The following is a 16,916-nucleotide window of genomic DNA, read 5'->3' as shown; positions in this document are numbered from 1 at the left end:
AGTATACATCATCGCTGATTATCACATTAGTGTAAATCCAATAACACTGATGAAACAGGGACCAAAACTTTTGATTCATATGATCACAATAACATTCCACTGTGTTGACAATACTGTAATTGTGAATAAACATATGATCTGGATTTAACTGATTTTGTGTGTATGAATGTAATAAACATATCAAACATATTAAACCATCAGCATGTAAAATTCATGCAAACATCAATCACTTCAAATTTCTTATATTGATAACTAATCAGATTGTAAAGAGTTTTATTTAGGGCATAAAACCCAACATGAAGTTAGGAATTTTTGCATGATTTTTAGGAATTGAGTTAAGTAGATGTTGTTTATGTTTTGGTTTGTTTTCAGAAGCTTATTTATGTTTGGATATGTTGATTTGAGCATATTTTTGTAGTTGTTGATTAGTTTAACCAAGTTTTGAGTTTTGGAACTCAAACTTGGAGCTTTAATGGCAAGTCTTGATTCTGAGCTTGTTGAAGTGTTTTGTTGCTTTGAATATGTTCTATGTGATCTAAATAGCAGGTCTGGAAGTTAGTGTGGTGTTTGGGGTTGATTTGAGGTTGTAGTAATTTTTTGTTGGATTCCTGCACTGAACTGGAATTCCGGTTCAGGGGGGCCTGTAGAAACTGGAATTCCGGTTGGTCCCCAGGAAACCCCAAAGAACCGGAATTCCAGTTGGGGAACCGGTCTACCAGTTGGGACAGTTTTGGGAACCCTAATTTTTCCCATTTTTATGATATTTAGGGTATTGCCATGTTATTTATCGATAGGAAAACTTTTAGTTTCAAGTTTAACTCCCCGAAAAGTGATTTAGCGTGTCACTTACCTATGTTGTGATTGATGTGATTTAGGAGCCTATAATTCACCAAGCAGTTGTTCCGCTCAGGTTGGCCGGCACACCTGAATTCAGAATTAAGGTAAGATTAGTATAATGTTATGCATATGTTATTACATGTTTAGCATACATATTGTTTATGCATGTTAGATTACATTGACAGCAGTAATAGTGTACATAGAGTTGTACTGATTACTCATAAATATATGTTGGTTGAAATATTGATCGATGCTGTCACATCAATATGACTATAGTATGACTAGCATATTGAGTATAGGCTGATATTATGGTCGATAGTATTATCGTATGAACGTTCTAGACTCGGTACCGTGTGGGACACATGGATTAAGGTTATGATCGGGTGTATGGGCGCCAGATTATAACCCAGGTTAATTGTCTGTTATATGTTATGCTTTTCTTACTAAGTCTGTCGACTCACAATGCTATTGCTATGTGTAGGTAAGGGCAAAGCTAAAGTTGAGGAGCCGTGAGAGCGAGCGGGTGAAGATTGTACATGTCGGGGCGGTTAGGCCTGGAGTGTACGATCCTCGGGACATCAGGGCTTTTGTTGTTTAGTCGATGGGCGATAAATATTTTGTAAAGGAATAGTAAACTTTTGTAATTGTATTTTGTAAACATGATCTTGGAAGTTTATAAATGTAATATATTATGTTTTAAATAATTAAGCAAAATTTTAATTATTCACGATTTCCAATAATCTCGTTGATTAGCAACAAGCTGCACAGTACATTAAAAATCACGCTAACACGCCTATAATAGTTAGGGTGTTACAATTTCACAGTAGAACTAAGCATATAAGCATCAAGTACCATTTCATTAGGGAAGCAGAAGCAAATAAAGAAATCGAGCTCGAGCACTGCAAGACTGAAGAGTAGGTAGCAGACATATTCACAAAGGCACTACCAAGAGCCAAGTTCAAGCTACTGCAAGACATGATCGGAGTTACCGAAATGTGTACCAAGGAGGGGTATTAGAATTTGCTACACATTTCTGCACAATTTAGCCTAGAAATTAATTTCTATACACTTGTAGAAAAATTATCTAAGAACTTTAGAGAATTCTAGATTAGATTAAGTCTAGAATATACTAGCTATGTTGAACTCTAGAAATATTTAGATTTATTTGGATATAATTCCTTCTAGTAAAAGAAGGATCTAGAAAAAATAATTCTAACCATAAAGTGCAAGGGGTGAGAAACTATAAATACCCCTTCAAGGGTTCCGAATTGTAACCAACACCCAACAACCAACATCCAAACTATTAATAAAGCTTGCTACCTTCTCATACAGTCCTCTATTCTAAGCCAAAACTATTCTCATATACTAAATCAACAACTACTCATCTCAACATCACTACTTCAATTACCATAACAACCATTAAGCACGTATTCCTCATATCCACCTATTCAAATCTAAACTAATGCAATTTATTCTCAAACCATTAGAATAACCTCTGAATTTGATATCAGACTCTGAATACCACAAATCCAAAAAGAAAAGTCTAGACTACTCTTTTATAGTTATTACTGTATTAATATTATTCCTTTTATGAGATTACTACTAAGAATACATATGTATATATACATAATTACTTACTAATAATTGGAGATTCAACTCAAATCTTTGACCTTTGTCTTTTACCTCTAAGATCCCAACCAAACAAAATTAAATTCAAGAACTAAGACACAATCAATTAACTACATAATTAAATTTAAGACTCTTTTGCTCCAAAGTTGTTTTGGAGCGTTCTACTTCAACTAGTCAAAATCCAAACAAAATCAATAAAATCACATTGATCTTCCCATCTTTTGTTGATAAATAATATCATGCCATATTATTCACTAGAGAGTTTTTGAGTGAACCTTTTGGATATTTTTTCTTTTATCATTCTGTATTAAGCTTTTTTTTGAACTAACTGAATATATTAATCACCACAAACAAGTACAAGCACACAGCCAGCCAAACGGTTGCTCAACAACACCAGCAAGTCACCATTTTTCATTAGTGGCCATAACATATTGTTCTTTTTTTTACTCTTCTACTAATAAGACCCAAAACTCTATATTTGATCTCCTTTTTTATCATCAAGCTAACATTACCAACAATCAAACATTTAGATTCAAAAACACAAAGATTTCTATTCCGCCACACATAATACAATGTTGCTGCAATGACAGCATTCTGGAGCTGATTTTGCAAGTTGAAAGCTTTCAGGGTCCCTCTTTGAAGCTCCTTAGTGTTCCTCAGCCACTGATTGAAGCCATACCAGCAACTAATTGTTGTAGCAAGTCTCTTTGTGTATATACAGTCCACAAACAGAGGGTCACTACAAAAAACTGCTACTTTTAGTGACAACTTTTTAATCACAATAAAATGTTACTTATGACTAAAACATACTATTTAGTTACAAGTTGTCACTAATTTAGTTTTAGTCACAATAAGTATTGTAACTAAAAATATATTTAGTCACAACAAATTGTAATTTTTGTGACTAATACCTTTAGCCACGGACTTTTTAGTCACAACATAGGAAAAATAATTTATAATTAGTCACAATTTTTTTACTTTTAGTAACAAATTTTTTGTTGTGACTAAAAGTAAGATTTTTTTGTAGTGGGTCATGCGTCTCTGTATTAAGTTGGTGACTTTGACTGTAAAGTTCTTTTTGTTCAAGGTACAAGTTAATATGTCTTAGTGATTATATCTTAGCAAACATGTAACCTCGCTTTAGCTTTTAAAAATCAGAGAACAATAGCTCTTGTAAATATATTTCATAATCATAATAAAATCAGTTTTTTGTTAAAAAGAAAATAACACAATACATGAAAATAAAATTACGGATTTTGAGAGATATATTATAATACCCAGTAAAGTTATTAACATCTATAGTTGTCGTTGAAGCATGCACCAAAGTTAAATTTTTTTTGCTTATATATAATATGTATATGACCGTAATTAAATATGGTCACACCTATAAGAGAACAAAAATAAACATTCAATATATAATATGTATGTGACATTAACCAAATATATAATTCTGATTTTTTTGTTGTCACCTTTGGATTCTTTTATATTACAGTTTTAGTTGTTTGAGTTGAGTATTCAAGTCTTTCTTTGTAGGCTAGCTATATATATATTGTCTTTCTTTGAGTTTCTAGTTGTTTGACTTGAGTTTTCAAGTCTTTCTTTGATTTGACTTGTAAAGCCTTTTTTTTTTTTTAATGTTATGGAAGCTTTATATTTCCTCAATATATATATATATATCCATGCATCATATAGGAAAGATTAAGACAGAGAAAATATTTCTAAGTAGAACATATACTTCAAGGAATCAAGATAAACATTATAGTTATGTCTAATATTAGGTAAGAGTCTTTTTTAATAATTATGTATTTTAAATAATTAAGATTAAGAAACTGTTATGTCAAAAAAAGTAAGAGTATAAAGTTTTTATTCGATTTTTTTCTATGTTTTCATATTTTTTATATTTGCTAATAGCAATTTTTCATTATAGACTGTATAGTGTGGTTCATTATCTTTGTTTATGGATTAAAGTCATTTATTTTACATAAAGCCATTATTTTTATGTTTATTTTCTTGAGTCTTTAATTTTATAAAACACAACTTTAATTCTTTGTGATGAGTTAATTATCAAATTAAAAGTAATATAAATTAATATTTCTTCTAAGGGATGTTTTAAGTAATTTTGGTTTAGCATCCTTTTTGTCATTGCTTTTTCTATGATTTTGCTCTTTTCATTTCAGTGAGCATTAAAGAATTTTATGATTTTAAAAGTAGTAGATAGAATTTTATTGTTTATTTGAATAAATTATTAAATATTATATTTTACTTTTTTTTTTTTATTATTATTATTGGAAATGTCTGCATGTATGGATAGATATATGCAATATAGATTGGCTGAACAAGATGAAGATTGTGTAGATTTATTTACAGATTTGTTGACAAATAATAATAATAAAAAGAATGCTAGAGGTCCAACACAAATGCGTGACATTTGAGGTAATCATGATGGTAAAAAGATGCAAATCACATGTAATAAATTTAGGCAGCCACATTATAAAAATATAAGTAAGCTTACAAATTTTATTGGGACATTAGTACGAGATAGAAAAAAATCCTCCAATTAACTACAAAAGTTGGCATAAGGTACCTGACAAATGCAAAGATAGCATGTGGAAAATCATACAGGTAAAAAAATTATTGTTTTTTTAAAATTAATTTAGCATTTTAGATCTGTAGTTGAAGAAATTTTGAAATTTCTATTTAGTATATTAAAGATTGCTAATGCATGCTTAAAACTTCTAGGAAAAATTTAATATTCATCCTCTGGTAGAAAATTGGACTATGCGGCCTTGTGGTAAGGAACTTAAAAATTGAAAAGCTTATCTTAGGAAAACTTATTATTTGAAAACATTATCTTTTGAGGAGCAAAAAAAAAGTATAAGGACAAAATAGTATATGTTGGGCAATGGGAGAAATTAATAAAATATTGGACAACAGACGATGCAAAGGTATTTTTTCTTTTATTATTTAATTGACTATATTATTTTTATCATATTTCATGAATTTAATATTTATTAAGTGCAATTTTATATATTGTTTTAGAAAATAAGTACTACAAACAAAGCTGGTCGTGGTCAAAAGAAATATAACCATGCAACTAGCACAAAAATTTTTGCACAAATTAGAGCAGCGTAGGTAAATCACAAAATTATTTTAGCATATAGATTGAATATTTCTTCGTGAGTATGCATGCTTTGATTAATATTTAGCTATGTAGAAAATAGTGAATCGAATTGTGTATATATTTCATAGAATAGTACATATTTATATACAAAGCTAGGAGACTAGGAAATAGGAAACTACCAACAAAATAGGAAACTACTAAATACAAGTTTCATGAAGCATGCCATTAGAGGTCATATAAGATTGAAATTGAGCAGACATGTACTCTTTGGCATTATCACTTCTCAAAGTACGAATAGATACATTAAATTGAGTTTGAATCTCAGCACAAAAAGCACAGAATATAGAAAACAACTCAGAACGATTTTTCATTAAATATAACCAAGTTAAACGAGAATGATCATCCACAAAAGTAACAAAATACCTGAATCCAGGTTGAGACAAAATAGGAGAAGGACCCCAAACATCAGAATGAACTAACTCAAAAGGAACACTAGCACGTTTATTGACACGTGGACTCAAACTAACACGATGATGTTTGGCAAACTGACATGACTCACATTCTAACGAAGATAAACTACTATATTGGGGACACAGTTTCTTGAGCAAAGGAAGGGATGGATGACCTAAACGACAATGAGCCTCAAAAGCGGAAGCAACACTCGAACAAGCAATAGAGGTTGGCGGAAGTGGGTTAAGAACATACAAGCCACCAGATTCATGTCCTTTACCAATAATCTTCTTCGTCATAAGATCCTGAAACAAACAATGATCAGGAAAGAATGAGATGCAACAATTTAGATTACGAGTGAGTTGACTAACAGAAATCAAATTAAAGGACAAATCAGGTAAATGTAAGATTGATGATAAAGATAGCATAGGTGTAGGAACAATAGTGCCAGATCCAATAACAGAAGCTGTTGACCCATCAGCTAAGGTGACAACAGAAGTGGGACTGTGAGACTGCAAAGTGGAAAAGAAACGGGAATTACCTGTCATATGATCTGTGGCACCAGAATCAATGACCCATTTTGAGGATTTGGAAAGAAGGAAAGCATTAGAGTTACCTGAATCAGCAATCGCAGTGACAGAAGAAGATGAAGACTTAAGTGTTTCCTGATACCTTGAGAACTTGGCAAATTCATCAGCAGAAATAAGGACCGATTTTTCAGATGCATCACTAGTGCTTGCAATATTGGCAGAGTGTTGTTGTCGATTCTTAAATTGTAACTTCCTACACTCAAACTTGGTGTGGCCTGGTTTCTTACAATAATTGCACATGATGCTCCGAGAATTTGGTGTGCGGTTATCAGGTCCTTGTGAATTACCTCCTTTAAATCTGTTATAGTGAGATTTCTCTCACTTAGAAACTCGAGACCAGACCCCTCTTTGAAGGACACGTGTATCCAGACTTCCAGTGAAGGCTGAAATGTCCAGGGGAGACTTCTCGAAGTTTAGACCTCGCCCAGGATAAAACCAGCGAGGTATCGCAGATGCGACTTAATTCATACTGCATAACTGTAATCCTCATCATACAGGGTAGACCCAGCTCGCATATGTCAGAACATGTGCGAGTACCTCCCTCTATACCTCCGCGGCAAGTACAGAGGCCAATGCCCTATGATGCAGTTTTGGTCCCAATGACCCAATAGCCCTAACGGACCAGTGTAAGTTCGCATGTCCAGATGCTACCAACTTCAGCATGCGACGTCCGTATCGAGCGATCACCTAAGGACGCAGGCGTTCCAAACGTACGTGCGACCCTACGAACTCAACAGACGGAATACGAACGGTCAACTCGCAGATGCGAAGGACGCATACGTTGATGAGTTCAGTAACTGTCATATATTTATTAATGTTAACGTTGTCTGAGTTTAATCATGACAATTCAATGTGTAAATAATGGATTAACAATAAATGTGATCCTCATGTAACCGATTGGGCACCCGCTTTGTATATAAAGGGGTGATCCACCATGAAAATGCACCTACGAATCCCTTGCTACAGTGGACTAAGCAGAACAAAATCTGACTGAACCACTATATTTCATTGTCTTCTGTATTTTTTCCAGCTTTATTGTCTGTTATCGCATTCCTATTGGAGTACTCGCCGTTTTAGGTTGAATACTCGCATTTATCATCTCTCAAACAATTCTATCTTTTACCAGCTAAATTACACTTCTTGGTGTTGTGAAATTCCAGTAACAACATTTGGCGCCGTCTGTGGGAAACGATTGTAAGATTTTATTTACCTCAAAGAACATCACTCAACATGGCTGGAAATCACGCTAACAGAGCTAACAATGAATCCATCAACATTGGAACGATGAACGTACCGTTGCCTGGGACCGGAGTGCCGCCTGTAGACGTCATCAACGGCGGGGTAGGGAGGAGCAGCATCAGACCACTCAACCTGTTTCCAGAAACAACTGGTCCTCAAGCTGGAGGCACATCCACACCGCCGGCAACCATGCACTTTCCCCCTGTCACCCCGGCGGTCGTGTCCGAAGGAATAGTCCAGCTCACGACTGATCAATACGCTGCAATCCAGGATCAGCTGCGAGCACTACAAGCCGAAGTAGACGGACAGAGTCGCGCTCGACACCCTCCTCGGGTCCCTGCCGTTCATAATGAAAACCCTCAGGTAACAGTTTCTCGACGTCAAACTAACCGTGTACGCAGGGAGCGAAGAACTGATCCTGAAATCTTGGATTTAAATCACCCAACGTCGAGAGACCAATATGCAAGGTTGCCTAACCAGAGCACGCGAACCGACGAGGATCCCGAGCGCCGCAACCCTCGCAGTCGTCATCTTCGAGATAACGACGCGGAATCAGCCTCTTCATCCTCGCATAACCGCACTCCAAGCAGATATACGAGGTCTGGCTCTGTGCAAACGCAGCAGGGAGGACGCTACCGTGTACACCGAGGTGATCTGCGTGATCACCTCAATGCAGTCTTTAGGGCGCGCTCCCGCGGCCCGCGCAACACAGAGACACTCCATGATCCCCATATGGGCGATCAGGGTGTCAACGCAGTTGCCAACCCGCCTATCGCGCCGATCGCGACCACAGGGATTAACATCCCTTCAAACCTTGCCGCAGTGGCTGTGAGCCCCACTGTTGTAGCGACTCCACCTCCTGCGACAGGAGGAATCGATCAAAGTATGCTTCTGCAAGCTTTGAAAATGCTCGAACAGCAGCGTAAGCCCGTATACAAGCTGCACGGCACCTCGCCGTTTACCGCAGAAGTGCGACAGGCCCAACTTCCAAAGGGATTCCGTTTGTCTGAATCCCTCAAGTATAAAGGTACATCTAATCCGTTAGACTACCTAGAGAAATTTAACACCATAATGGAAGTGGACCAGTGCGCAACTCGCGAAGTGTCGCATTCTCGCGGCTACGCTCGAAGAGAATGCCCATGATTGGTTCACCCAATTGCCAGAGGCATCGATATCGACATGGGAGAACTTCGTCGATCTATTTCTCACACACTTCCAGGCCACGATGACGTATAGGCCACCCTATACGACTTTGGCGAACATCGAAGCAAGAATGCGGTGAGTCTTTGCAGAATTATTTCAAGCGTTTTAACGGCGAGGTAACGAAAGTTGAGAAGGCTCCCGAGTCTTCGCTTGTGTGCATGTTAATAACAGGTGTCCTGCCAAGAACCGACTTCTGGAAAGAGCTGCAGGCTCGAAGGCCAGAATCCTTGGTAGAATTCTTCGCCATGGCCGAACCTCATAAGAGAATCGAGAACTCCCTGGCGGAATTAGAAAAGGGCAAGAACAAGAGGCGATCACCCATACCGCGGTCGCGATCCCGCAGTCCGCGAGGAAAGAATTCTAGGGGCCGAAGCCCCAGAAGACGCAGTCCACGCAAACCGCGGAGCCCGAAGTTGGCTAAGTCGCCACCTAAAAAGGAGTCCTCGCCCAAAAGAAAAGGAGGACCTCGCTTCGTCAACTATACTGAACTCGCCGTCCCTCGAGACCACATCTATGCGGTTGAGGAAAGGAACGGCGTCTTCAAGAAGCCGCCCCCCATCAGGGGAAATCGCGATCGAAGAGACCCCAAGAAGTTCTGTAAGTACCACAAGGATATCGGTCACACTACCCTTGAATGTTGGGTCTTGCAGGACGAGATTGAAGAATTAATCAGACGGGGAAAATTCGATAAGTATAGAAGAAACGAGGAAAGTCATCCCCGAGCGGATGACAAAGAAGAAAATCAGAATGCGAGTGGCTCTAGAGCACCTCGCAATATCTTGACTATAATCGGAGGACCACACATCGCGGGCGACTCTCGCAAATCCCAAGAGCGGTATGCCAGAGAAGCCAAGGAAAAGCCGCTTACCAACGTGAACAATCTTGGTGAACGGCCGAAGCTCTTCAAGAGAGACTGCGAGGACATTGTCTTCATGGAGAGTGATGCGAGATGGGTCCACCACCCGCATTCTGATGCACTTGTGATAATTGCCAATATAGGTGGAGATAACGTCCATCGCATATTGGTCGACAATGGAAGCTCAGTAAATTTACTGAACTTCCAAGCTTTCAAACAAATGGGGCTACAAGAAAAAGATTTGCGGCCCATGACATCGAGCATCTATGGCTTCACGGGAGATGTCATAGCTATAAGGGGGATGATCAAACTCCCAATCACTTTGGGAACTGCCCCGATAACTGCCAAGTCGATGGCCGACTTCGCAGTAATTGATCAATTTTCGGCATACAACGCCGTGATTGGACGGCCGATTCTAAAGGAGATGAAGATCGTAACTTCGATCTATCATCTAACAATGAAATTCCCCACTCCTTCTGGAGTAGGATCAGTGAGGGGAGTCCAATCTGACTCTCGAGAATGTTACAACGCAAATTCGTAAAGCTCGCAGAAAAAAGGACGGTGAACGTTATCCACCTTTTGGACGCACCACCACCTCGCCAGGAGATCCTTCGGATCGAAGAGGTACCGCATATAGACAAACCAGACTTGGATCCGAGAATCCTTGATCACACGGCCGCAGCCCAAGCCGCGGAAGATACAATCGAGGTACCTATAGATCCTATAGACAATAACAAGGTTTTGAAAATTGGTTCTAGATTAAATAAACAATTGCGAGAACAATTAACGACTTTTCTAAAACAAAATCTTGATATTTTTGCCTGGAAACATTCAGATATGGTCGGGATATCTCCACAGGTCATGTGTCATCGCTTGAACATTGACCCCGAAGTGCGAGGTGTCCGACAAAAGCGCCGCAAAATGGACCCCGCGAGGTACCTAGCGCTGAAAGAAGAAGTTGACCGCCTCCTTGCCTGCGGCTTTATACGGGAGTCATTTTACCCCGACTGGTTAGCCAATCCGGTACTTGTACCAAAGCCCAATGGCTCATGGCGTACCTGCGTTGACTTTACAGATTTGAACAAAGCCTGTCCCAAGGACAGCTTTCCTCTTCCTAGCATTGACCAGCTTGTCGATGCCACTGCAGGTCACGCACTTTTAAGCTTCATGGATGCATATTCGGGATATAATCAAATCCCGATGTACGAACCTGACCAAGAACATACCTCGTTCATTTCTGATCGAGGACTCTACTGTTATAAGGTAATGCCCTTTGGTTTAATAAACGCGGGTGCGACTTATCAAAGGCCGAGTGAATATGATGTTCGCAGACCTCATTGGAAAGACAATGGAGGTATATGTTGACGATATGCTCGTAAAGTCGCAACATGCGAAGGACCATATCACGCACCTACAAGCCATGTTCGGCATATTGCGAAGATATAAGATGCGTCTGAACCCCTTAAAATGCGTCTTTGGGGTAGGTTCCGGAAAGTTTCTCGGTTTTATGGTAAATCAACGAGGAATAGAAGCCAATCCTGCGAAGATTAAAGCGTTGGTAGAAATGCCATCACCGACTAAGCCAAAGGAGGTTCAGAGCCTTACAGGCAAAGTTGCGGCTTTAAACCGCTTCATATCCAGATCCTCTGACAAGTGTAAAGAGTTTTTTCAGATCTTGAAGGGTAACAAGAGGTTCCAATGGGATGAGAAGTGCGAGCAGGCTTTTCAGGCGTTAAAGACGCATCTGGGGCAACCTCCAATTCTATCAAAACCGTTGCCCGGCGAGGTTTTGTCAATTTATTTAGCCGTCTCCGAGTATGCGGTCAGTTCGGTACTTGTCCGCGAGGACCAAGGACATCAACACCCTGTATACTATGTCAGTAAGCGATTACTAGACGCCGAGACACGTTACCCTCAGATGGAGAAACTAGCCTTTGCCTTAATAATATCGTCAAGAAAATTGCGACCTTATTTCCAGGCTCACAGCATCGAAGTTCTGACAAACTTCCCCTTAAGGCAAGTTTTAGCGAAGCCAGAGGCATCGGGGAGAATATTGAAGTGGGCCATGGAATTGAGTCAGTTCGATATCAGGTATAAACCAAGAACTGCGATCAAGGGGCAAGCCCTCGCAGATTTTATACTTGAGCTACCGAGAACAGAGATAGCGGTTATAGACGGCGGAAATGACGTCGTCACGACAGGCAAAGACGTATGGACATTGTATGTCGATGGAGCCTCAAATAATGAAGGTTCTGGTAGTGGGATATTGTTAATCAGTCCCAACAATTTCAAGGTACACGCTGCTCTGCGTTTCGAATTCTCTGCATCTAACAATGAGGCCGAGTATGAGGCTTTAATCGCAGGTCTGAAATTGGCCCTCGAGATGAAAGTCGAATACCTACAAGCATTTAGCGACTCTCAAATCGTGGTATGTCAAGTAAGTGGAGAATACTTAGCGAGAGGCGGAAGATTGGTGAAATACTTAGCCATCGTCCGTGAAATCATGCAGAAATTCAAACATATAGTTGTATCTCGAGTACCGCGTACTCAAAATGCCCATGCGTACGCCCTGCCCGACCGGCCTCCACCGGAAGAAGCCGAGTTACTCGACGTAATTCCGGTAGACGTATTGTCACATCCAACCATAGATCGAGAAACAATCATGGAGATCGATGACGCTCAGGAAATTACCTGGATGAGTCCTATTGTCGCATACCTCGACAAGGGGGTCTTACCTAATGATAAAATAGAAGCAAGGAAATTGCGACAACGAGCAGCCCGCTATGTGATATATGACCAGAGCTTGTATCGCAGAAGTTTTAGTCAACCGCTTCTCAAGTGTATCAGTGGTGAAGAATGCGGTTATATACTGCGAGAAGTACATGAGGGAATTTGTGGCAATCATACTGGAGGTAATTCCCTTGCCTTAAAGATCATGCGGCAAGGATATTACTGGCCAACACTGCGACAAGATGCCCTCACATTTGCAAAAAGGTGTGATAGATGTCAGCGAATAGCCACCTACACGCACAAGCCTCCGAGTAACCTCCATTCTATCACGAGTCCCTGGCCCTTTGCAATATGGGGAATTGATTTAATTGGTGAGTTACCCAAGGGAAAAGGTGGAGTCAAATACGCTGTAGTCGCAGTTGACTATTTCACAAAGTGGGCTGAAGCAAAAGCACTCGCGACTATCACCGCAGTGAAGTTGCGCGAGTTCGTCTACACTTCCATCATCTGCCGTTTCGGCATCCCGCATACGCTCATTTCAGATAATGGAAAACAGTTCGACTGTAAAGAAATGCGGCAGCTATGCGATGATTTGGGGATTAAAAAGCCTTTTCCGCGATCGCTTACCCGCAGAGTAATGGACAGACTGAAGCAGTCAACAAAATAATTAAGCACACCCTAAAGGGAAAACTAGAAGATCGCAAAGGGGCATGGCCGGATGAATTACCGCAAGTCTTATGGTCCTACAACACAACCCCTCGATCTACAACTGGCGAAACACCCTTCTCACTTTCTTATGGGTGCGAGGCCATGTTGCCAGTAGAGGTTGGGGCTGGATCCTTGCGCAGAGACGCTTTTGATATCTCGCAGAACAACGAGAATCAGTTGCTTTACCTTGATTTTTTAGAAGAAAAGCGTGATAAAGCACAACTACAAAACGCGGCTTATCAACAACGAACTGCAAGGTACTTTAACTCGAAGGTTAAGATAAAACCTCTGCGAGTAGGGGACCTAGTCCTAAGAAAAGTAATGCCAAACACCAAAGTCCAATCCCACGGAGTCTTCGGAGACAATTGGGAAGGACCGTACATGATCGCAGATCAAATTGGTGATGCCACTTATCGACTCGCAACACTTGATGGGACCGCGATCCCACGAGCATGGAATAGCGAGAGCTTGAAATTCTATTATCAGTAATATTCGCGTCCTTTGATTCGAGTACTTATACTTAGACATTTATTATTCAATATAATTCCTAAGTATAGGGGCATGTATACCCGCATGTATTACTGATTGTTTGAATAAAAGTGCCTGTTAAGTTTTTTCTACTTTGTTACACCAATTTGTAATTAAAGTCGCATATATATATAATCGCGGTCACACCAAGTTGTGATCAAAGTTGAAAATAAAATCGCAAGTACCCATGTACTGCGTAAATATTAAAATGCATACTATCCCCGCGAGGATAGAAATTTGTCCAAAAAGTAAGAGGAAATTCTTTAAGTACAAAAGTGCGAGTACCCGCGTACCGCATATATAAAAAAAAAAATAAGTAAAGCAGCAAAACAAAAGTGAAACTAAGATAGAAAATAATCAAGCAGCGGGAGTAGTCTCATCAGGAGCAGCCTCATCCACGATCTTGCTCACAACTTCATTCTCGACCTCCTCAGCCTGCGCTCCCTCGATTTCATCTGGAAGGTTGCCTTGAGTCCGGGTAGGAGACATCGAGCGAAAGGCTTCAGCCATTTCAGCAGCTTCATCTCCAAGCAGCGAGAAGTCGAAGTCAGGGACCTTAGAGAGAGTAGTATAAATGTAATCAGACACAGCCTGATCATACTGTTTTTTCCCACTCTCTCTCTCAGCCTCTAAGTCGCGAGCCATCTCAGCGATCGTGTCCTGCGACTTCTTGAGCTCGAGCTCCAACTGTTCTTTGGCCCTGTTGGCTTCCTCGAGCTCCTTGTGAAGTTCCTCCATCTTGGCCACCTCCTGCTTCAGCCTCTTTATGTTTTCCTGAAAATGGGCGTTCTGCCTCTTCAGCGAGTCAATTTCCTTCGAAGGCGTGGCCACGGCTTTCATAAACAAAGCCACAGATTGTGCGGCCAGTTCAGTTGATCGAGAAACAAGTTCCTCATAAGGAATCTCGGCCAGTAATTTTTCCTGCATAGCCAGGAAGTCGCGAGGACGAACCGGAGAATCAATGACAACCTTCTTCCCCTTATCCTGAGCGGTCTTGGCCAACTTCTTGGAGGAATCTGCAGCGAGCGAAGTCATCACATCGCTCTTCCTCTTCTGTGCGACGACTGGTGAAGATGCCGGTGTCCCACCCTTTTGCTTGATCTTCAGGACAGGGGCAGACTTCAGGAAAGTCATGTCTGCAAACATAAAAGACAGATAAGTAAAAATCACGACTCTACTCATCACGTTATAGCGAAAGGACGAGTTACCTGAAGTTTCTCGAGGAGTTTGTTTGGAAAGCCGTTTATCTATCCGCTCCTGCTGTCTCTCAGATGGTTCTTTATATACTGGCTCCCGTTGAAGACTCGCGTTCTCAGGGATCAGTTTGTGTTCTCGCAATTTGGCAGTCGTACACAGCAATCGCCAGTCGCGATCTTGTACCGGAAGACTCCCGAGAATTTCAGCTACCCCCTTTTTATGAGCGTTAAGCGTTGGTCGAGCTGGTCTATCTGCGATGACAACAAAAGAACGAGTTAGCAAAAGATCTCGAAAAACAGAGTAACAAACTTTATCTAAGTCAACAAATGTGCGACATACTGGGTCTGCGATTAAAGTCGGTTCTGATCCCAGGAACCTTAAAAACATAGAACCATTTTGACTTCCAATCACCCATATTCGAAACCATCCCCTCAACCCCGTTGATTTCAGAAGTCGCCCATTTACTAAAGCAAAAGAAGCCGTTATGAAGGCCCACGCTCTTTATGTCATAAAAATAACTAAATTCCTCTACTGACGGAGCTCTATGGGCGTACTCCATGTACATCGCATAGAAGGCTAGAACAGTGCGATAACTGTTGGGTGTTAGCTGAAAAGGCGATACGTCATAGCGTCTAAGAATGGCTGCGACGAAAGGATGAAATGGGACGGTTACACCACATCGAAGAATGGGTATTGAGATGACCACGTCCTCCGTGGGGATGATCGCAGGGTTGGTGAACGGAAGATGCGCTCTCTGAGAGGGTTTGGGACTTTGAAACGCAAGCCGCAACAGATTTAACCTCACAAAAGTGGTGAAGTCAGATTTGACGACTCTCGAGACTAGGTCTTCGCATGAGAAAGGCTCGTTCAGTTGGGAGTCGTCAACCGAGTCCGTCCCGCTCCCTTCCGCTTCCTCTTCTTCCCCACCTGACTCGCGGACTGGAGTAGTCCATCCCTCCTCCACCTCCTCGACCTCGATGTCAGGAGCCTGCCTCGTACGGATGAGGTAGTCGCGAGCTGACACTGTGGATTCGCTATCCCGGATATCGATTGCCCCAGGTTCGGTAAGCTCCCGTACCATCTTCTCGATCTCCACAGAAGACATAGGACCTAACTCTATCTCCGCGGCCTCCATTTCGGAGATGTCCGTAGGGAGAAAACTGTCCCTCTCCTGGTCCGATTCCCCGTCAAAGGCGCGACCTCCTGATCCGAGCTGCTGGCTATCCGATAGATCGCTCATCTGAAAGATACAAGATCTTTTCAGCGTGATGAATGTGTGAAAAGATAAAGATAAGTGATCTCACCCGCAGTAAACTATAAAAGTCGCATTCAACAAAAAAGTCAGACTCTGTGCGAAAACTGACCCTTCTATCGATATGCGAGAAGAAACGTAACTATCTTTGGGCGAGTAATTCACGCATCCTTGGTTGTGCGGTATACCTCCAGAAACGGCTGGGAGTTTCCCAGTGACTCAAGAAGTATGCATTTTCGAGCATAACCCTGAAGTTACTGGGAGACACCCACCGTTTCGAGACAACCTACCAACCAAAAAGTACGATCATTCGAGTATTAACGCACGTCAACAAATGGCTGGGCGTATCACAGTATCTCAAGGGACATATAATCGCGTATATGGCCATTAGAATACTGTGACACACCCACCATTTGAAAAGGCAGTTAATACTCTTACCACTCAGCCCGCGACATGAAAAGATCCTAAAAAGTCTAATCAACAGTTAAAACAGAAATAAGTTTGGAAACATGCGATTATTCAAGTTGTTCGACTGAACCCTCGCGAGTATTCAAATTGTTCATCCGAATATCCGCG

The 16,916-nt window shown here is 40.8% G+C and overlaps 1 protein-coding gene across 2 annotated transcripts; it reads right to left on the bottom strand.

Moving 5' to 3' along the window:
- Positions 1-14,054: 14,054 nt before the first annotated feature.
- On the bottom strand, positions 14,055-16,782 carry LOC115701996 (uncharacterized). 2 transcript variants are annotated; one of them, XM_030629463.2, is made up of 3 exons: positions 15,428-16,781; positions 15,100-15,339; positions 14,055-15,027 (listed from the first exon to the last, which is right to left on the bottom strand). In XM_030629463.2, exons 1-3 carry the CDS (start codon positions 16,326-16,328, stop codon positions 14,249-14,251), a joined length of 1,920 nt encoding a protein of 639 aa, XP_030485323.2. In that variant the 5' UTR covers positions 16,329-16,781; the 3' UTR covers positions 14,055-14,248. The 2 variants fall into 2 exon arrangements, with proteins under 2 accessions (XP_030485323.2, XP_060970185.1); XM_061114202.1 differs by having other exon boundaries at positions 14,055-15,339; positions 15,428-16,782.
- Between the last annotated feature and the right edge of the window lie 134 nt (positions 16,783-16,916).

The sequence above is a fragment of the Cannabis sativa genome, chromosome 4 (assembly GCF_029168945.1).
Source record: "Cannabis sativa cultivar Pink pepper isolate KNU-18-1 chromosome 4, ASM2916894v1, whole genome shotgun sequence".
Lineage (NCBI taxonomy): Eukaryota > Viridiplantae > Streptophyta > Magnoliopsida > Rosales > Cannabaceae > Cannabis > Cannabis sativa.
This window is presented reverse-complemented; position numbering and strand designations above follow the sequence as displayed.

Coding starts and splice junctions, on each gene's coding strand:
- LOC115701996 (XM_061114202.1), bottom strand. CDS start 16,328: ATGAGCGATCTATCGGATAGCCAGCAGCTCGGATCAGGAGGTCGCGCC. Junction 15,340..15,427: donor CGACTTTAATCGCAGACCCA/GTATGTCGCACA, acceptor TTGTCATCGCAG/ATAGACCAGCTCGACCAACG.